At 33.7% G+C, this 22,412-nt stretch overlaps 1 protein-coding gene across 1 annotated transcript in view; it reads left to right on the forward strand.

Moving 5' to 3' along the window:
* Positions 1–22,412, forward strand: part of Cfap54 (cilia and flagella associated protein 54) — a 264,100-nt gene that overhangs the window by 152,389 nt on the left and 89,299 nt on the right. Inside the window, exons 48-51 of the mRNA XM_076855417.1 lie at positions 4,036–4,089; positions 7,550–7,766; positions 15,424–15,503; positions 17,186–17,355. Of these exons, the coding sequence (XP_076711532.1) occupies positions 4,036–4,089; positions 7,550–7,766; positions 15,424–15,503; positions 17,186–17,355 (521 nt within the window). The remainder of the gene's footprint in view (positions 1–4,035; positions 4,090–7,549; positions 7,767–15,423; positions 15,504–17,185; positions 17,356–22,412) is intronic.

The following is a 22,412-nucleotide window of genomic DNA, read 5'->3' on the forward strand; positions in this document are numbered from 1 at the left end:
ACAGTTCTTTGTTAAATCTGGTTACAGCTAATATCAGATTTTATGAGTTTTCATCTATCTGGAATAGCACAGTGTCATGAGGGATATAGCAAGGTTCTATAGTAAATTTTTGCAATGGAATTCTGGCACAGGGACACTGAATATTGCTTTTTATTATAGTTATTATAAGCCATTTCTTTAGATACATCAGCCAACACATTTTAGGTTTTTTAGTCTAATCCTATGATTTCTGGTTAATGTTCTTACTCAAAATAATCTCTCCTTATAACTTTTTGATTGATAAACATCACATCAAAGAATTGAGAATATTTTGTTCAGATTTCTTCTGAGTTCTGTGGGGAAGGAACATTCTTCTCCATTTTGCCTAGAATGTTTGGTTTTAGGAGACAGTTTAACCTGGATCACTTGATTTGTATTTATAAACTAGATAACTGGAGAATTCTTGAAAACAAGTACTAGAGTTCATGTTGAAAGCAGAAATTAAATCAGAGTGAGTTATTATTTTCCTCTGCTTTGGTCTTCATGGTGATCTGGGAATCAGATGCTGTAGGCAGATGCTTGGATCCATGTGAGCCAAGAATAAAGGAAATGGGTGAGAGGGAGGGTAGAAAGTCCCTTTGCCTGAGGGAAACTATATGTGTGAGGAGTGAGACTGACAGACATAATATATTCTGGTGTGATTTGAATTTAGAGGACCTAAAAGAACCTGGGGAATTATCTGTAAGACTTGGAAATCAGTTGCATAAGCTGACATTATATTTTACATATTGTGTCTACTACATCAGCATATTCCCCTAAAATGTACTTCTTTTTATTCCATATGACTGCTACAACATTGTAATTTATTATTATAGGGAGGGAGTATAACTTAGTGTTAGAGCACTTGCCTAGCATGCATGAAGCCAGGGTTCAATCCCCAGCACTGCAAAAAATGAGTAAATAAACATCTATATATCTATATGTATACATATAAAGAATATCTATGTGTTATATGGTATACATGGTATGTATGTGTGTGGATATGTATGTGTTTGTCTATCTGTCTGTTTATCTACTACCTTCCTATCAAGAGAGGAGTTAGTTGGTTATTTCCTTCATTTTTTGTTGTATAAATGAATTCATCTTCTTGCCTGGATTAAGTTAGTAGCATTTTCTTGCTTGAATCTTAATCAACAGTCTTTCCCTATTACAAATGGTTTGTATTTTGCTATTAAAATTATATTTTAACTCATGTGTAATAGTTCTCAAGTGCTTACTGAATATAGGTATTTTTCTAGACTGGGGATGGAGCAAAAAAGAACAAATGAATCTCACAGTCCAGGGGGGAGACAAATAATAAATATATTTAGCACATAAATATAAGTCAGGTGGAGGTATGAGGATCAATCCAGCTGAATTGAGGGGAACTAGTAACCAGGGCAGCTCAGGTTGCTGTTTTATTCAGGCCGGTCTCTAATAACCAGGTTTTGAAGAAAGTGAGCCATGGAAAGATCTGTGGGAACAGCCTCCCAAGTGGGAGGAACTATAAAGGCAAAGGCTCTGAGAACGATGCTTGCAAGATGTGGTTGAGGGAAAACAACAAGGCCAAATGAGAATTCAGGAAAGGGAAGAGGAGGGTAGAACCCAGGAGCCAGGTTATGTAAAACCTCCTGAGGCTCAGTCAGGACTGGCATTTACTCTCTACCCGATGGGAAACCGTAACTGACAAGGGTTTTGAGCAGAGACATGACATGATAGGAATTAAATATAAATCAACTACTTTGTTTGCTTTTTGTGAAATAAACTGTGAGCAAGCAAGGTATAAATAAATAGGGAGACCAATGAGAAGGCTGATGCAAGCAATTTGGTTGAGCCATGATAATAGTGATGGAGGGAGTGAGCAGTGGTTCTGTTCTGGGTGTATGGTGAAGATAGAGCTGACAGCATTTGCTGATGATGGTTTAGGTTTGGGATGTAAGAGACGTAAGTCAAGGTGACTGCAGAATGTTCAACTTGAACAACTGGTAGGAAGAAGTTTTCAGATACCGAGAAGGGGAATGCTGCTCCTGGCAGGAATTGAACATGATAAATATGAGATCCACAGTAGACAACAAGGTGGCGATGTAGCATATATAGAGGCAGAGACTGTAATCCAGGGGAGAGGTTGGGGTTGCAGGTATGTTTGGAAGCATTAACATAGAGATTTAAAATCATAGAACTAGGTGCAATCAGCTAGGATCCCAGGCAGACAGAGAAATCTAGAAAAGAGAAAACTGAACTTTAGGTCATCCACATTTAGAAGATGAGAAGGAAAGAAACCAATTGGGTAGAATAATGAGAAATGAGAATTTTCAATGGCCACAGTTTTCACCCAAATAAACAATCAAAAAGTCTGGAACTAATTTTTACATGTAAATTCCAGCCTTCATTTTTATCCACAAGCTTCATTGTGGGCGAATTATCTCCCAATAGATTCTGACTTCAAATTTTGTATTCTCAAAGTTAATTTGCAGCTTTCCAGCTTCAATTGGGAATTTAAAAAGTGTAATTAAAAGAGGAAATGCTTTCAGGGTTTATAATTAAAATAGGTGCCAATGTTATTAGGCTGCAGGCCAGTTATTTAAAGAAGGGATTAATGAATTAAGTTTCACTTGTAAAGGAAGTAACTGAAAAAAATTTATGGATTACTATTGGACTTTTCATAGTCCTTTAAAAATTCTATATTTAACATTATATTTATATTGAGATTCTGCTCTTATCACTAAATCTAAGGTCCCACTATGAACTCTTTTCAATTTATATCACCAGAGATACCACCATCACCACATTTAGTTACTAACTTTTCAATGTATTCTAGGCAGCAAAATGTATCTTCAAAAAAAGGATTTTTAAAAACACTAATATTTTCCTCCAATGAAAGCTATATATGATGTATTGGTTTGGGAGTCCCTCAAAAGCAGATTGTGAGACAGAGATTTGGAAGCAAATAATGTATTGGGAGGCAATTCCAGGGTGTATGGTGAGTGAATGGGAAAGTTACTTCCAGAGAGCCATGGGCAACTGGGATAGAACAAGTCTCTTATTCCTCAATGGTAAGGGTTTTACCCTGTACCACTAGCCTCTCTTGAACATTCTTATGACCATAGAATTACCTCAGGCAAAGAGGTAGTACACCAACTATGTGGAGGCAGACCCTTTATGGAAGCTTTTGGTGACTTCCTGGTGACTGAGCTGATATGCAAGGATATCAGTATTGGCTTCTCTTAATGGACATCTTTTACAAAGGGCTTTCTATTCCAAGAGGGCCTTATTCTACTCTAGGATACCACAATCTCTTCTGGCAAGTGAATCATTTCCTTGATGCACCATTAAATTTATAGCTCAATGTATTAATAAATTATTCACAAAACAAGCAAAAGTACCACAAAAATAGTCATTCTGAATAGTAATACAGTTTTACCTCAAGCTGGGAAAGACAGTTTTAAGTGATAATCCTCAATGCTGTTAGAAATTTGAATTTCTACACAATATGTGAGGGAACGTAAATTGGGCCAGCCCATTTCTGTTTTCTCAATATATTCCTATATTTTGACACAGAAATCCTGCTTCCAGGAATGTATACAGAGGCAATAGTCAGAAATACAGACAAAATGGTCACCAGTGTTATTTAAGCTAAGGCTGATTTGGGTGTCTAACAGTGGGCAAGAGGTTATCAGGGCTACATTCATAGGCAAGTATTTCCTATCAAACCGAAGTTATAAATAATGGTATCAGAATAAATTATGATGTAATACTTAGTGAAAATGAAATTCAAATCCATATATAATTTTAAAAAATTTATTAAAAATAAATTGGTAGAGAAGACATAAAAATATTAACACTGACCTCACACAGGAAATTGACTTATGTATGATTTTTACTTTATTTTTTATATTAATCTTTTATGAATAGAACATATATTACTTTTACAATAAAAATGGTACACATTAATAGTTTCATTGAAAAGAATATTCAAATAATCTGGTTCCTACTGTTAATATTTTGCTTTTTTGATAGTTGTTTCAGTCATTTGACTCAGGAAAACCTCTTACCAACAAAGAAAACATACAGGTAAGGATAATAATGTTTTCTAAACATTGGCTATGTAGCATGGATAATTTTTTTTAGTGCTGATAATTTTTGAGTCATTTCAACTATCCAGTAAGTATAATCTTTGGTTTGGGAAATCTTGTTTATAATATGCTTTCCTATTTCTAATAGTGGAGTTGTATCTCAACATCCTGAAGCCAGAGGTAGGATTGGATCAAACTGTTCTAGCAAATAACTGTTACTGCTCCTGTTTTTCATAAAGATGTGTATTCAATTTGCTCATCTAGCCATGGTAATTATCTCTAACTTTAATATTTATTTGGTTACCTACCAGGTAACTCTGATTGTGAGAAAAGGGTTCTGTTTATTTTGAAATGGCCCAGTTTGTTGCCAGTTCCTAATCTGTCAGCCAATGGTTTGGCAGAGTTTTCATTTGGCATTTTCATTAAGTTGCTCCTCTGATTTTTCCAATATTTTTCCACATGAAGAAAATGAGACTGCCCATCTAAATACATTTAGGGTAGTCAATAATTGAATGATTGGTATCATTCAATTTGATATCCTAGTAGCATTTAAATATCTTCAAATAATCATTTAAAAAATTCTAGGGATATTGACAGTCTGTCCCCTAGAAAATGCTGGGACAGAGTGCTGTATCACAACTATGATTACAAGATATTAGAGATGGGGAAGGAGTCTACAGTTAACATGGACAGAGATTGCACATAGGTTTATGTATTATTTAAATCCTATGAAACAGTATCCTATTTTAAATAAGGTGGTTTTTTAAAATTAAATAACTTGAGAGATACTTCCTCAAAATTATTTTTTTCTCTTCCATAATTTTAATAGAAATAGGTCTACCTTTTATGAAATGTAAACTTAATTTTTCCTATTATTGTTTATTACACAAAGGCTATTTTTAATTATGCTTTGTATGATTCAATATTTTTGCCTAAAATTTAATTTTTATTTATAAGGAAGTTGCCTGAAATGAAAGAACTGATATTAGGAAGATATAAATACATATTCTTATCTTATTTTAGTGCTCTAAGACCTTGGGGGGTTTAAGAGTATTTATGACTTTTCAATCATAAATGCCAGAGTATCCTAAAAACAGTGCCTCTAGGAGCAGTTTTTGGTATAAAAAGAATGTCTGATCGTTTCTTTTTATACAAAAAGAGACTGACAGTATAATGGAAACCCAATTTCTAATAGCTAATTAATTAAAACAGTACTGTTGGCCCACTTAAGACTCTTCAGATTACACTTTGTATTTTCTGCATAGAGGGAGAGAAAGAAGTGTTAAATAGCATTACTAATTAATCTTTCTTTGATCCTCAAGTGTTTGTGTGTAATTGTCAAGGCTCATTAAATCACTGCTTGCTATGATAGGAAAAGAGAAGAGAATGTCCTCTCTCCTCACCCCTAGTCCATCTGAAATTTATCCTTTAGAAAGAAAGAGTCAACCATTTTCCTAATGCAACAGTTTGGCATAAAATCAGGCCCAGGGGCTGTTCCATGTGCTGCTTTTCTGAATGCATTGATTTCAACTCTTTTTAAAAGATTCAGAAAAGAGAATAAACAATAACAACAAACATCCCCACTGCCACATTGCTTCAAACTTTCCCAAGTAATATTAATTACTATACTTATATAAGGCAAATAGTTTCCCTCTTTTCTAGAATAGGTAGCTCCTTTTATATTAACTCCAAAAATATCTATGAAGAGCTTGTTGTATGCAAGGCACAGATTAATGATGTCAATCAAATGTATCAATCAGCACTCCAGACAAACCTCAGTCCTCCTGGAGCTTATAGTAACACACAGGAATAAGAATATACATAACATATAAGTAAACATTATAAACAAGTACATATTTTGCAAGTAGGAGAACCTTGCTTGGGAAAAAATAAACCCAGAAGTAGGTGAAAGGGGTTGGGAGCATGGGGTAGAGTGAATACTTTAATTTTAAATGGGGTTATCATTCCCCAAACAGGTAAAGGGGTAAGGCATATGCAATCCAGAGAAAGAAAAATCTAGAAAGAGGGAATAGCAAGTGCACAGGCTGTGTCTATCTTGGTGAGAGATACCTTGAGTCAAGTGTCTACAGCTGTGGTGGGGAGCCATAGGACATAAAGTCAGAGAGGTAAAATTAAGAAGGGCCTTATAATGACATTGTAACTTAGTTTTATATAAGAAAAATGGAAAGCCACTGGAGGCGATTTGAGCAGAGGTGTGGACAGTTTGGTTTATCTGTTGATCCCACTGTGTGGCAGGTACTGTTCTGATTCTGAAAATAGTTTAAATTCACCAGTCATCAAAATAGACACATCCTCAGTCCTTGTGAAGCTTGGGTGTAGGGGTTGGTTAGGAGGGGAGAGTAGGAATATAGCTTTAGACATACGGAGTTTGAGATACGTCTTAGACATCTAAGTGGAGGAGTTGTTTGTTGTTTATATTGTGAATTTTGATTCCAGAAGGGAGATTGGACCTAGAGTAAAAAGCTCATGATTTCATCAGCCTTTAGATGAAATAAAACCAAGTGCCTGATTAAGATCCTCTAAGGGGAGAGTGAGGACTGAGTTCTGAGAGATCAAAGTATTAAGAGGTACAGGATAAGAGAAGGAACCACCAAAGAAGAATGAAAAGTAGTGGCTAGTAGGATATGAGGGAAGTAAAGGGAGTGTGGTAGCCCAAAATGCAAGAGAAAAAAGCACTTGAGAAGGAGGGAGATGATCAATAGTATAAAATTAAGTATCATAAATCACTCAGTCTTAAATGTGATTTTTTTTCACATTTAACATCTTTGAAATTAGAATGCAACTTACAGACGATGGTATGACAGTTTAATGTGCACATAAAATAGCGGTTAGATTAGAAATAGCATATATGTGAGGACTAGAATTGAACATTGGATTTAGCCAAGTGTAGGCATTGGTAATCTTGACCAAAGGGTTTGAATGTAGAGATGGAGTGAGTTTAAAAGCATGTGTACATGATGGAAATGTATTCAGCCTACAGAAGAGCAAAATTAGGTCATTTATAGGAAAATAGATGGAATTGAGAGCATCATGTTATATAAAGTAAGCCAGACTCAGAAAGTAAAGGGTTATATGTTTTCTCTAATATGTGGGAGCTAAAGAGAAAAAGGGGATCTTGTGAAAATTTAAGAGAAACTGTTAGGGAGATGAGAGCAGGGGGATGCACTGTGGGACGAAACTGATCAAATTATATTACGTACATGTATGAATATGACACAATCCAACTATTACATACAATTATCATGCACCAGTAAAAATAATACAAATGTTTCAAATACTGAAAATCTTAACCATAATAACTGCCATTTATGGAATCTCCTATCTTTTCCTATATTCTTTCCTCCAGCACAAAATGGAGAATGCAATTGGGGAATGAAACTAATAATAACTTTTAGAATTTTACTGACTTACTCCTGCCTACTTTTTCCATTTTTTAGGCACTTGACGAATTAATAAATAGAGGCTCGCCTGTAGTTCTGGTTATGATTGGCCAACAGCATCTTCTAAATAAATTTTATATGGTTAAGGCACACTTTTTCATAAGTATGGCTGCAACAATAAATTCTGTACCAGAAAATTCACTGAAAGCTTTCTACCACGGAGCTAACCATGGTAGCTTTGAGAGGAACAAACCAACTCTCTCTAACTTGAAAGGTAATCATTTGTTTTATTTATTGTTATTTCCCTTTTTCTCCCTTTCCACAACAACACCCTACTCCACCCTGACTAATTCACATGAATAATCTAGAATATATTCTTTCATTTTTTTGCCCTAAGCTCATATAATGTACATATTTCTAGGTATGTGCACATGTTATTTCCATTCATATATATCAATACTTTTATATAAATAAGCATGTACATAACAGGTTTTATCATTTATTTATAGAATATTTTATACATGGTTTTCTGCATTTTGCATTCCACATGGAGAAAAACCTCTACTGAAGCCTCTCAGAGACAATTGCTTTGGCTTTGGTCCACTGTAGTGGCTGTGTAGTATTCTTGTCTGTGAATGTCACATGATTTATTCAATCATTGCCCTATTGATGCTCTTGCATTTTGTTTCTAGGAGCAGTGCTGCATTGCTGCATATCCATAGGACACAGTGTATATTTATTTGTGATAGATATCCATGAATAGGATTTATGGGTCATTTTTCAATTGTATTAGGGGCCATTTTAAAAATGGATCTTTTCTACCATTCAGTATTATGATAACTATGGATTTTTTAAATTTTAAAATTGGATTATTTATTTCTTATTGACTTTTTTTAGTTTCTTATTTACACAAGATATTAACTCTCTATTAGATAAATAGCCGGCAGATATTTTCTCCCATTCTTTCTTTTTTTTTATTAGCTACCCACGACATTACAATGATCTTGGCAATTCATACATTTGAATCAATTGGGGTACAATTTCTCATTTTTCTGATTGTACAGATTGTAGAATCACACTGGTCAGATTTTTAAAATAGATATTCTTTATTTGGCTGAGGAACTTTTCTTTTACTCTTATTTTGATGAATGATTTTATCATAAGAGCATCATATTTTATAAAGTGATTTATCTATATCTGCTGAGATGATTATTTACTTGTTTTTTAAAATTTTATTGATATGATATGTTGCATTAATTGATCTTGTATGTTTAACCAAGCTTGCATTCTTGGAATAAATTCTACTTGTGATTTAATTCTTTCTATAGACCCCAAAAGTATAAAAAAGTTTTTTCTTTTTGCTCATGATTGCTTTGACTATTTGGGGTCTGTTGTGGTTCCATATAAATTTTAAGATTCTTTTTTTCTGTGAATAATGTCATTGCAATTGTGATAAGATTACATTGAATCTTCAGATCACTTAGGGTAATATGGACATCTTAACAATATTAGTTCCTCCAATCTGTGAATATGTAGTGTCTTTCCATTTGTGTCTTCTTCAACTTCTTTCATTAATATTTTATAGTTTTTAGTGTACAAATCTTTAATTTCCTTATCTAAATTTATTCCTAAGTATTTTATCTTATTTTTGAAGCTATTGAAAATGGTATTGATTTTTTTCAGAAAGCTGTTAGCATGTAGACATGTGATTGATTTTGTGTATTGATCTTTTGAATTCTGTAACTTTACTGAATTCATGTGTTAGTTCTATCAGTTTGTTTTTTTGTGTGTGTATGTGTGTAGCTTTAGGGTTTTCTGTATATAAGATCATGTCTTCTACATTTTACATTTACTTGTTCCTTTTCAACTGGGTGTTGGTGGGTGACTTTCTTCTTCTTCTTCTTTTTTCTTATGTGATTATACTGGCTGTGACTTTCAGTACTGTGTTGAGTAGAAGTAGTAAAGTGGGCATCCTTGTTTGCCTGTATCTTAGAAATCTTCCGCTTTCACCATTGAGCATGATGTTATCTGTGGGCTTGACACATATAGTCTTTATCATGTTGAGAGACATTTCTTCTATATCTAGTTTGTTGAGAGTTTTTAATCATGAAAGATGATGAATTTCATCAAGTGCTTTCTCTGCATCAGTTGAAATGCTATATGGTTTTTATCTTTCATTTCATTAACGTAGTGTATCACATTTATTGATGTATGTATGTCAAACCATCCTTGAATGCAAGGCATAAATCCCACTTGGTCATGATAAATGACCATTTTAATGTGCTTTTGAATTTGGTCTGCTAGTATTTTGCTGAGAATATTTGCATCAGGGATATTATGTTAGCCTGTAGTTTTTTTGTTGGGTAGTATCCTTGTTGGGCTTTGCTATCAGGGTAATTCTTGTCTTGTATGATGAGTTTGGAAGTGTTCCCTCCTCTTTCATCTTTGGAAGACTTTGAGAAGGATTTGCATTAACTCTTTTTTTCAATATTTGATAAAATTCACCAGTAAAACATCAGTCCCTTGACTTTTCTTCCATGAATTTTATTATTATTACTGATTTAATGTCCTTACTCATTATTAATTTATTCAGATTTCCTATTAATGATCCAGCTTTGGTAAGATGCATATTTCTAGGAACTCATACATTTTATTCTGTGTTATCAATTTGTTGGCATATATTTGTTCATAATAATTTCTTATAATTCTTTATAGTTCCAGGGTATTTCTTGTAATGTATTCCTTTTTCATTTGTAAGTTTGAGTCTTCTTTTCTTAGTCTAATTAAAGACTTTTGATTTTATCTTTTTATAAAATGGTCTCTTGGTTTTATTGTTCTATGTTCTTCTAGTCCCTATTTTATTTATGTCTGCTCTTATCTCTGTAAAGTATTCCCTTTCTTCCACTAACCTTCAGGTTAGTTTGTTCTTCTTTTTCTACTTTCTCAAAGTATAACATTAGTTGTCTTTATGCTCTTTTGTTTTTCTTAACATAGTTTTTATTACTATAAACCTTCTTCTTATAAACTGCTTTTGCTGCATTCTATATGTTTTGTTATGTTGTATTTACATTCCTATTTGTTTCAAGATATTTTTCAATTTTCCTTTTGGTTTCTTATTTGACTCATTGGTTGTTCAGGAGTGTTCTTTAGTTTCTACATGTTTGTAATTTTCCATGTCTTCTCCTGTTATTTATTTCTAATTTCATACTGTTGTGATTGGAAAAGGTAGTTGATATAATTTCAGTTCTCTTAAATTTCTTAAGACTTGTTTTGTGACCTAATGTATTCTTTATCATGGTGAATGTTTTTGTGCACTTAAAAAGAACATGTATTCTGTTAACTGTTGAATACAATGTTCTGTACTTGTCTGTTAGACCCATTTGGTTTATGATGTCATTTAAGTATATTGTTTTCTTATTTATTTTCTACCTGGATGATGTGAACATTTTTGGAAGTTGGATATTGAGGTCTCCTTATTTATTGTATTGCTTCTATTTCTCCCTTTAATTCCAATAAAATCTGCTTTATGTATTTAAGTACTTCAAAGTTAGGTGCATATGTTCTAAAATTGTTGTATCCTCTTGATGTATTGACACTTTATTATTTTATAATGACCTTGTCTCTTGTGGGAATTTTTTATTTAAAGTATGTTTTGTCTAATATAAGCATTGCCACTTCTGTTCTCCTTTGGTTACCACTTGCATGGCATATCTTTTATCATTTATTCACTTTCAGTCTGTGTTTTCAGAATTAACAATATATTTTTACAATTAGCACTTTATATAATTTTATGACTTTTAAGGAAGCTGAAGAAGATAGCAGAGCAAATATATGCTTATAATTTTTGTCAGATTAATCCTCATAATCATTTCTGGTTCTCTTCATTTGCTCCTCTGAGTTCAGGTTACCATCTGGAATATTTCCTTAGTGCAGTCCAGCTTTGCTCCCATTCACTTGTTCTGTGCTATTATTGGTAAATATATTGCATGTATTCAACAATACATTATGTACATATCATTTTATAAAAATGAGTTAATTCAGTATAGAGAAGAAGAAATATATACTTAGGGGGTTTTTCATAATGTAATTACCATTATTAGTATCCTTGTTTTTTCACACGGATTTGAATTATCATCTGTTTTCTTGCTGTTACCCTGAAAAATTACATTTTGTCTTTTGTCTAAGGTGGTGTGTTAGCAAACATTCTGTCAGTTTATTTTTACTTGAGGAATTCATTTTGCCTTCGTTTTTAAAATATAACTTTTCTGGGTATGGGTTCTTGTTTGAGAGTCTTTGGGGTACTTTGAATGAATATATTATTCTACTGTCTTTTGGATTTCATTATTTCTAATGATAAGTTAACAATTATTCTTATTGGAGTTTGTTCAAAAGTGACAAGACATTTTTATATTTTACTTCTGTAAGATTTTCTTCTTTTCTTTGGCTTTGAGAATGTTTACTAGGATGGTCTATTTGTGGCTCTTTTTGTGTTTATCCTACTTGAAGTTTGTTTAGCATCCTGGATATTTAAGTTAATGTTTTTTTTTAAAATAAACTTGATGAATTTTCAACTATTATTTCTTTAAATATCCCCCTTCCTTTCTTCCTCTTCTCTCTTGGTACTTACATTATGTATATTTGATGTATTAATAATGTCCCGCATTTCACATTTCATTGTGTTCATTTTTCTTCATTCTTTTTCTTTTATTGATCAAATTTACTAATTGTCTCTTTTGTCAGCCAAATTTACTATTGAACCCCTTTTATTTTTTTAATTTCAATTCAATTTTAATTTCAGTTTAGTTTTTCAATACATTTTAACTCTGTCATCTCCAATTAGGTTTTTAAAAATTTCTCCTTATCAATGTTTTTATTGGATGCAACATTATCATCATGCCTTCCATGGTTTCTTCTAGTTCTTTGAACTTTTCTGAGCTACATTGAAGTCTCAGTTTACTAAATCCAATACCTGGTTGCTCTGTCAAAAAGGTTCAGTTGCTTGCTTTTATTGGTGTATGGATCATATTTTCCTGTTCCTTACCTTTTTTGTTTTATACATTTTTTTGGAAACTGAACATTATATATATTGTATCAATTCCAGGTATCTTCTCCCCATCTCCTTAGACCTTGCTGTTATAATGTACTTTTTTATTTATTTTTATTTTTTATTTAAATCCATCCATTTACCAACAAATGCAATAATTTCATTCTTCTTTATGGCTGAGTAATATTCCATTGTGTATATATACCACATTTTCTTTATCCATTCAACTGTTGAAGGGCACCTAAGTTGCTCCCATAGCTTAGCTATTGCAAATTGATTGTTTCCTTTGCTGTGAAGAAGTTTTTTAGTTTGATAGCATCCATTTATTGATTCTTGATTTTACTTCTTTTGCTTTAGGAGTCTTGTCGAGGAATTTGGTTCCTAAGCTGACATGATGGAGAGTTGGATCTCTTCTTATAGTAGGTTCAGGATCTCTGGTCTAATGCCTGGGTCTTTGATCCACTTTGAGTTGAGTTTTCTGCAGCGTGAGAGATAGGGTTTTAATTTCATTTTGCTACATATGGATTTCCAGTTTTCCCAGCACCATTTGTTGAAGAGTCTATCTTTTCTCTAATATATGTTTATGGCGCCTTTGTCTAGTGTGAGATAACTGTATTTATGTGCGTTTGTTTCTGTGTCTTCTATTCTGTATCATTGGTCTTCTTGTCTGTTTTAGTGTCAATACCATGCCATTTTTGTTACTATAGCTCAGTAGTATAATATAAGGTCTATTATTGTGAATGCCTCCTGCTTCAATTTTTTCACTAAGGATTTCTTTGACTATTCTGGGCCTCTTATTTTTCCAAATGAATTTCATGATTGCTCTTTCTATTTCTTTTTTAATATTTTTAGTTATAAATGTACACGATACTTTTATTTATTTTTATGTGGTGCTGAGGATTGAACCCAGTGCCTCACATGCTAGGCAAGCACTCTACAACTGAGCTACAACCCGAGCCCTGCTTTTTCTATTTCTATGAAGAATATCATGGAAATTTTAATAGGAATTGCATTAAACCTGCATAATGCTTTTGGTAGTATGGATATTTTGAAGATATTAATTCTATCTGATTTTATATCATGCTACTTAGCTGAATTTATTTATTAGTTCTAGAAATTCTGGTTGAATTTCGTGGGTCTTCTAAATATAGAATCATGTCATTGCAAATAGGGATAGTTTGAGTTCTTCTTTTCCTATTTGTATCCCTTTGATTTCTTTCTTCTGTGTAATTGCTCTGGCTCGACTTTCAAGGACCATGTTGAATAGAAGTGGTGAAATAGGGCATCCTGTCTTGTTGTAGTTTTTAGAGGGAATGCTTTCAAGTTTTCTTCATTTAAAATGATGTTGGTCTTGGGTTTAGCATATATAGCTTTTACAATGTTGAGGTACATTTTTACTATACCTAGTTTTTCTAGTGTTTGAAAATGAATGGATGCTGTATTTTTTCAAATGCTTTTTGTGCATCTATTGAGGTAATCATGCAATTCTTGTCTTTATTGATGTGATGAATTATATTTATTGATTTCTGTATGTTGAAACAATCTTGCATTCCTAGGATGGACCCCACTTGATTTGATCACGGTGCACTATTTAATATGTTTTTGTATGTGATTTGACAGTATTTTATTATGAATATATATATACTCATCAGGGATATTGATCTGAAGTTTTCTTTATTTGATGTACCTTTGTCTGGTTTTGGTATCGGGTGATACTAGCTTCATTGAATTTAGAAGGTTTCCCTCCTTTTTTATTTCATGGACTAATTTGAGGAGGGTTGGTGTTAGTAGTTGTTTGAATGTCTGGTAGAACTCAGCTGAGATTCTGTTTGGTCCTATGCTTTTCTTTGTTGGTAGCCTTTTGATATGGTGTCTTCTGTTTCATTGCTTGAAAATTATCTGTTTAATTTTTCTATGTCTTCCTGATTTAATTTGGGTAGGTCATATGTATCTAGAAATTTGTTGATGTCTTTAAGATTTTCTCCATAGCTTATAGTTTCTCCATAGCTGTGTCTCCCTGTCTTTTTCATGGTGAACAGAGGAATATAAGGAAATCTGCAGGGAGCCAAATAGCCACAGCATGAAATCCCTACCTTTAAAAACAATTCCAATACTAGAAACTTACAAATCCCTGTTAATATTTCAAAAAAAAAAAAAAGATGGGATATTTGTTCAAGGTCTCTTAACATCTTTTCTCCATAATAAATTTTATTTTCAAGATTTTATATTTTGTCTTTTTTGCTTGAAACTGTATTCCAAGTGGTCTATTCTCTTGGTGATACTTTTCATTGAATTTTTAATTTGGTTTATTGATTCCTTCATTTCCAGGATTTCTGCTTGACTTTTTCCAGAATCTCTATTCTTTATTGGGATGACCTTTCCCCTCCTGTATTTTCTCTGTGATTTCACTTCTTACATCATCCTTTACCTTGCAGATAAGTTGAACTATGTACATTCTAAACTCCTTCTCTGATATTTCTTACACTGTGGTGTCGAGGGATTTTGTTATTGAAGTATCTTGGTTTGTTTGGGGTGATTTTTTCCCCTTGCTTTTGTATGTTCTGTGTCTACCAATCTAACAGTATGGGTCTTGGTCAGTAGAATTTTTATCCTGTGTCCTTGAAGGTTTCCAGAACCTGGCCACTTAGGGGAAGACAAATAATAAAAACAACCAATATGAATAATATACAGCATTAAACCAAGTAGTTCCTGTTATAACATCTACAATGTTAATTGTCACAATAAACAAAATCTAATGATTACTGTGATTATTTTTATATTAAATTTATAGATAGTTTCTCAGGAATGTTGGACTTTAAAAACTGCAATTAATATTGAAAGTAACCACATATTTCCTTAGTATTTCCAAAATATCATGTCTTTGTAGAGCTATATATAAAGGATGATGGAGGCTCTTTGTATCAGCTTACAAAATTTAAAGATGAATTCACTCTTAACATGCTAAAGGTAAGTCTGAATTTTTTTTTTCAAATCATAGGGAAGCAGTTATCAAATGCATACATTGGGGCTTGAACAGACCCACTCTTGGGGTGGTGCTTGCCCTTGGAAGATCAGGTATCTTTTCTTGCATAAGGATAGGTGGGGGCTAGGACAGTATGTACTCCCCAAGAGAAAAGTAGATGCCCAGAGGTTTCAGGCTTTGCTTTGCAACCTAATTAAGATGATACAGAAGATGTGATTTATTGTTTGATGGGATGTGAGTATTCTGTGCCCTGTTTTTCATTTCCTCATCGTAATGATGACAATAGTAGCAGAAGCAGCAGCTACCATTTATTCAATGCTTACTATATAACAGGCATTTTGCATGGTTATTTAATTTTCACAACTCTATGTTATAGGTATTAATATTTTTAACTATTCTGTGATGAATCATGAGAAAATTGAGACTTAGTTTATGAAATTCACTAATGTTATCCAAATAATCAAATACAGATCTGAGAGTAGGACCTATAGTTTTTTTGTCCTATGTTCTTAATCATGTTAGTAAATTGCCCTTATATTATATATGTATTACCCTAGTATTGTTATATATTATTATATATGATATTTACTGCTTGGTACAAACAAGGTTTTAGAGACCTGTGGCTTAAAAAATTGATTTTTAAAAAAATTTTCTGCCATGTCAGAGTGATATTTAACTATTGATTATCTACTATAAAATCTCATTATCATCACATTATCACAGTTGAAGTTGGAATACAACTTGTCCTGTTTGTTACATTGTATAACTGGTAAATTTTTGTATATTCCCCAAATCAGTACTTTTGGCACTTTTTAAAATTATCTGTGGACATACCCAGAGCATAGAAAAATTAGAGTTGCCCAGCTTAATTGAACAGGGTGATTCTCTGACTTCTCTTTTCAGTTCTCATACTATCAATAAATGTCCTTTTCTACACTTTAGACTTCACTGATTGGACATCCCTGATCTGAAAATCCAAAATCTGAAATGCTCCAATAAATAAAATATTTCTTGTATCATGTCAGTGCTCAAAAAGTTTTGGACTTCAGAGTATTTTAGATTTCAGATTTTTGCATTAGGTATGCTTAATTGAATCATGTTTTTCGTGTTTTTTGGGGGGGATTGATAATTTTACTATTTAAAATATCCTTCAAGCATAATGTTGAAGTGCTGTTTAATGTTTCTAAGTGCAAGAAAGCTATGCAGTGCCTTACAGAGAAAATATGCGTGTCAACTAGACTTGAGTTATAGTGATATTTGTTGTGAGTCCCTGGTTAATGAATCAACTATATGTATATATTAAATGTGTCCTTAACTATAAATACATATTTAAACAACATAAGATATTGAGCCGTTGATGAAAGGGTTATGCCCAGAGGCTTCTAGGAGTTCATTTCTCTATTTTCCCTGAGAGCAATAGTTTAGTTTTTATTAATCAGTGTTTATGGAAAACTTTTCAGAACTTTCTAGAATCATTGTTAATAATGAGCATTGGCTATCCATACAGTAAAGGATAGCTATTGTCCTTCCTCTTGCTCTTACTTTTTTATTTTCTGTTGTCTTTTTCCTTTTTATTGAGTTCTTATCTGATGATTATGTACAGATTTCCGTTTAGTTTTCCATTCATTTTTGCTTTTCACACATAAAATATTTGGTTATTCTTTAGACGGTTTTACTGATGGAAGCTGAAGAGAGGCTAAACTTCCTTGTGTCCGAGGTGGAGCATCCAGGCCACAAGGACCTGTCTCATTGTTGTGCTGCTGAGTTGGAGATTGTGGTGGAAGCCCGTCTTCATCTGGCAGCAATTGCCCTGCAGAGACACCGGGCAGCATACAGGTGAATCAGTCTCCTCATACATAGAAAAGGCACACATTTGAAAAGCTGTTTCCTCCTCTAGAAAACCAGGATGCCATGTAGGCATTTCTGTTGTGTAACAAAACTGATGGTGGTCTTAAGGAAGGGCACATGGTTGAGTTGAGAATTGAAGAAGATGCTCTTTTCATGGAATACCATCTTGTTTGAAAAAACAATGGACAGACTGTGCTTATTGAGATTTGGGTATTTGGCAGACATTTTCTTAAGAATGAGCAAAATGAGCAGAACTTATAGTGTTTGTTGCCCTTGATAACATTTGAAGTTTATAGGAAAATGAGAATTTTGGACAATTTGTGTTTGCCATTATGAAGTTTATAGTTTACCAGTGTTTATTTCTCTGATAAGATTAGTGGTAACATTAACAAAACTAATTTTTAATTGTGTATTGAAATATTTCTACATTTGTGTGTCTCCATAACTCAGGGAGCCGATATTTTCCCAAAGGACCAGTACACAATGATACAAAATTCCAGTTATCAAGATAGACCAATATATTTTAATGTAATGTAGGAAAAGTTCATTGATATACGGTATTAGATTCTATATAGCAACAAATATTTACAAAACTGTCATTTGACTCATTTTGGTATAGTATCAAAGGGAAATATTCACAGTTATTTGAAGGGGCTTCCATTCTCCTTCCATTTCTAACAACTATTTATATTAGGCCTAATCTTCTTTATATACTTAAAACAGCATGTCACTGACCAGTTGTATAATGGGATATAAATGTAGATTGTCTCTTGTTCATCTAAACATTAAAGAGAACACTGATTTTTTGGGGGGGAAAATAGTTGCTTTGCATTACAATTTATTACTTATGTTAATATGCAAAAGCCTCATTATTTTTACTTGAAAGTGAATTAAATATTAAAGAAGTTAAAAATTTGTCAGTTTAATATCTGATATAGTGAATGTTCATGGCACTCTTTGGGGGTTCTTAGATAAAGTTTGAGGCAATCTGGTATACAGTATTATCACATTTACAGCAATCTTTAAGGGTACAATGGTAGTTTATTGATGGCAAAATAGGCGTTAGCTATTACAGAATAAAATAATTACAATTTTCCCCACTGATGTTTGGAGGAAGAAGGTAGATTTAATATATGATTTTCTACAAAATTATCTCAGAGCAACAGAAGCCCTATTAAGTATTTTTTGTCATTTACCTTTATTCTTCCTGAAGCTCTCTGTGTATAATTCGCCCCTTTAGTTTGGAAGGTCTGAGTTTTTGCTGTTGTTGTTGTTGGTGGTGGGGGTTTGGGGAATAATAAGGAAATGAGAAACTAAAAGTTACAAAATATCCACAGAAAGGATTGTCATAATAGAACTTTAATTTGAAGACCACATAGACGTATGCAAGTAATATGCTAGTATTATCAGAATCACTCCTCTTTTAAATATATGAACCTGGCCCTTGGGACAAAACCTGCAAAAACTTGGATGTTATTGCCGTTTTAGAGCAGAGTTGTCATTTGGGGGAAGCCTACTGTCAAGATGAATGAGTTTTTCTTGCGAGAACTTTACCCCCCACAAGCTTCTGTTTGGGCACTGCTGAGAGTCTTGGACAGTCCCTTTTCCAAATGATGGTTAGCTTGACATTTCCTGATACTTCTAATAAAATTATGTGTCAAGGAAATAGAAAGGCACATTCCCTGGGGTGACAGGTAGAGTGAGCTGCATGGATTTTATGAGAACAAACTGACCGTTTTTGTCATGAATGTTAATAAGAAATATATGAGATCAAAGTTATTCACACTGTATTTCTACTTCTCTCACTTTCAAAATCCCATTTTTTTATTACTAAGTGTTTCTCCCTATTTTTTTTTGTATTTAATTTATTGTCTGAATGGAAAATCACTTGACCCTTGCAGTTTTGTCAGAATAAAACTTCCTCCCTTTGGGATTTTAGATTGTTGGTAGGGGACAGTCCTTCTGTACTTTCTGTCTAGCAGGAGAGGAGAAAGCAAAGTATTTCCAAACCAAGCAACTGCTGTCGTTTGAATGTTTATCCCCCAGAATTTATGTTTGGAAACTTCATCCCCAAAGGTATATGTTAACAGTATTTGGAGGTAGGGCCTTTTGGAACTATTTGGGATTAGATGGAGCCCTAATGAGGGCGTTAATGCTTTAATGAAAATAGAGAGACCAGAGAGAGCAAGCTTGCTCTTTCTCACCATGTAATGACCACTGCTGTTACAATGCAGCAAGAAGGTCCTCATCGGATGATGGAGCCATGCCCTTGGGCTTCCCAGCCTCCAGAACTATGCGCTAATAACACCTGTACTCTTTGTAAGTTACCCAGTCTTGGGTATTCCATTATAAAAATAGAAAACAGACTAAGGTAACAACTAAATCGTACCAAATAGATTGCAACCGACTGGTAAACCCTATATTTTATTCAAGTTTTGGGGTTAGCAAGATGATAAATCTTATTCCTCATTTGTCTTGAAATCAGAATTTGGGTTTCAGAATCAAAAGAATGGAATAGGCACAATTTGCTTCTTCCAGAGGCTGCTAGTAGCCATGATGTGCTAGCCTGTAAAGCTACCCAGTACAGGTGCTTTAGAAATACATGTAGCCTTAGCAGAGTAAGAGGAGAGGCAACTTCTTATCTGTATATGCACAGAATCTGAGTTATATTGGTTGTTATTTTCTTGCTTGTTTGTTTAGTTTTATTTTAAATTAAAGGATACCTTTTAAATAAAATGATACCATCACAATACCTTAGAGAATATTCTACAAATATTGCAAGCCTTTTTAATGATTTAGCAAAATCCTGGGAGTTTAAAATTTGATAGTTCCTAGACGGCTAAGTTATGCTGGTTAACAACTTACAAAGAAAAATCAGTTTAATCTCTTCCCTCCATCCCTGGCCTGATGATCATGGTAGCACCCACCATGTGCAAGTCCGTTTGTCCAGTGCTCTTATTTGCTGAGCACACTCTGTTCTCAGTAGACTGTCAGCTCCACAGGGACAGGGAATTGCATCTGTACTATTTATTGCTGTATTCACTGTCCCTAGATTTCTATCCTGTGTCCCTGGCACAGGAAGAAATATATTAAAAATATTTAATATTTTTAATATTAAAATATTTAATACATATTTTTAGCAAATGAAAAATAATGAAATGATTTAACCCTTACAGTCATTGGATTTAAAGGGTCTGCATTTCTGTTATCATCATTCCTGTTTTGTAGATGAAAGGATTGATAATGGGAGTTCCCAGCATCACATAGCTAATACATGGCAAAGGTAGATTTGAGCTCTGCATGTTCAGTGTCAAGGTCTTAAAAAGTTGGTTTATCCAAGAGGAATTTTTAGTTAGGTTTTTTTTCTTTTGTTAGAAGCAGAAAAATGTAATGAAACAATTGAATCTCTAGAAGGATATATATCCTTTCTAAAGCTAGATCTGACTATAAGGTGTCAACTGATTTGATTTGTAACATATTTTAATTTTTATAAATTTGACAAAAAGTTTACAACTGCAGTACATAGCAAAACAAAACTGTACCTGCAGTAAATATGACGAATAGTTCATATCATTTTTATATAGAGTTGGTGATAGATTGATAAAAAACACTGTTGATAAATGATCAACATTACTATAAATCCTTCATCCAAAAGAGAAATTATAACTAGTATATAAACACATGGAAGGATATTCATTCTCTTACAAAGTAAAGATAAAACAATAAACAAATCTTTCAAGTACAGATTTCCATCTAAAGATACCACTAGGAAAATATTTCCTGATAGTTTCTTCTTTCATATTCCATTGTAAAACATGAGAATCCATGAAGACAGAAGGGTTCACTATGCAAAATCCTGGGTCGGTGCCCTGAGACTGTATGGGGACTTAAAGAAGTACTGCAGCCAATGAAAAAGATACATCTCATAATTAAGAGCTCAGGAATTTGTTCTGTAAAAATGACTAGTGATGGGCATTGCAAATGGATTTGTGCTCAGTCTAGATGACGTTTGGTAAGTGCAAGGGTCAAAACTGATTGCCTCCAAAGCTGAGAGAATATAAAGGTGATAATAATGATCTAGGGGTAAGAGATCAGATTATAGTAACTATACAGATATGGAAGAAATAGGTAATGAAATAGTACTAAATTATTCACTTTACACTTTGAAGATCAAAATACATTTTGAGGTACTGAGAATCAGGATATCAGCATGCTTTTTTGGAGGGACTGAATTTACCTCATAACACCTGTTAAATGTGACTGTCTGCTAAAAATCCAAATTGGAGATACCAAATAGGGAATCATGAATATTTTGTCCATTTGGATTTTTATCCAATTTTTTAAAATCAAGCAATCCATTGATTCAAATGAATAAATGTAAAAACTACATGATACAAGCTAGGCTGACAGGCACTAGAGGCAAGGAAGGAAATGAAACCCATATGACATCCCTCTAGAAAGGCAAGTCCTCCCCAGGCTGATGGGGCTGACACTCCTCATTCATTAGAACAGGCATCAGAAGAGTTTGTTTCACTCTTCAGTGTGACTCTGGGATGTGGACTTGATTTGCCTTTCTCTGGGATGGGTAGAGTCTCAAGATAGAACAATGTGGAAAGACAGAGAGATCTGGGCAGAGCCGCAGAGATGGAAAAGGGATGGCAGCAAAATACGAATAGAGGAGAAAGTCTCTGCTCCTCTTTAGTCCCCTGTGATAAGAAATCACCTCTTGCTGGTAAAAGAGAAGAGGTAAAGAGCATGGAGGAAGAGACAGCTTGACTCTGCTGACCTTGAGGTTCACGATGCCGTGGTCAACTCCGGGTAAAGCACCCTGCCCCCAGGTGGTGTGCTGCGTCTTCCAGTTACTGTTCTTGTAGGGGAGGCGGGCACAGGCCTGACGACACACACCCAAGCCCCCATTAACAGAGTCCCTGTAGGGATTTGTCCAATTTTTTTCTGTTACAAATAATACTGCAATGAGCTTCTTCAACCATACATGTTGTTCTGTATTTTGAGTTTTGTTTTGGAATAGATTTTTAAAAGAAGGC

This window comes from Callospermophilus lateralis, chromosome 4 (genome assembly GCF_048772815.1).
Source record: "Callospermophilus lateralis isolate mCalLat2 chromosome 4, mCalLat2.hap1, whole genome shotgun sequence".
NCBI classification, from domain to species: Eukaryota; Metazoa; Chordata; class Mammalia; order Rodentia; family Sciuridae; genus Callospermophilus; species Callospermophilus lateralis.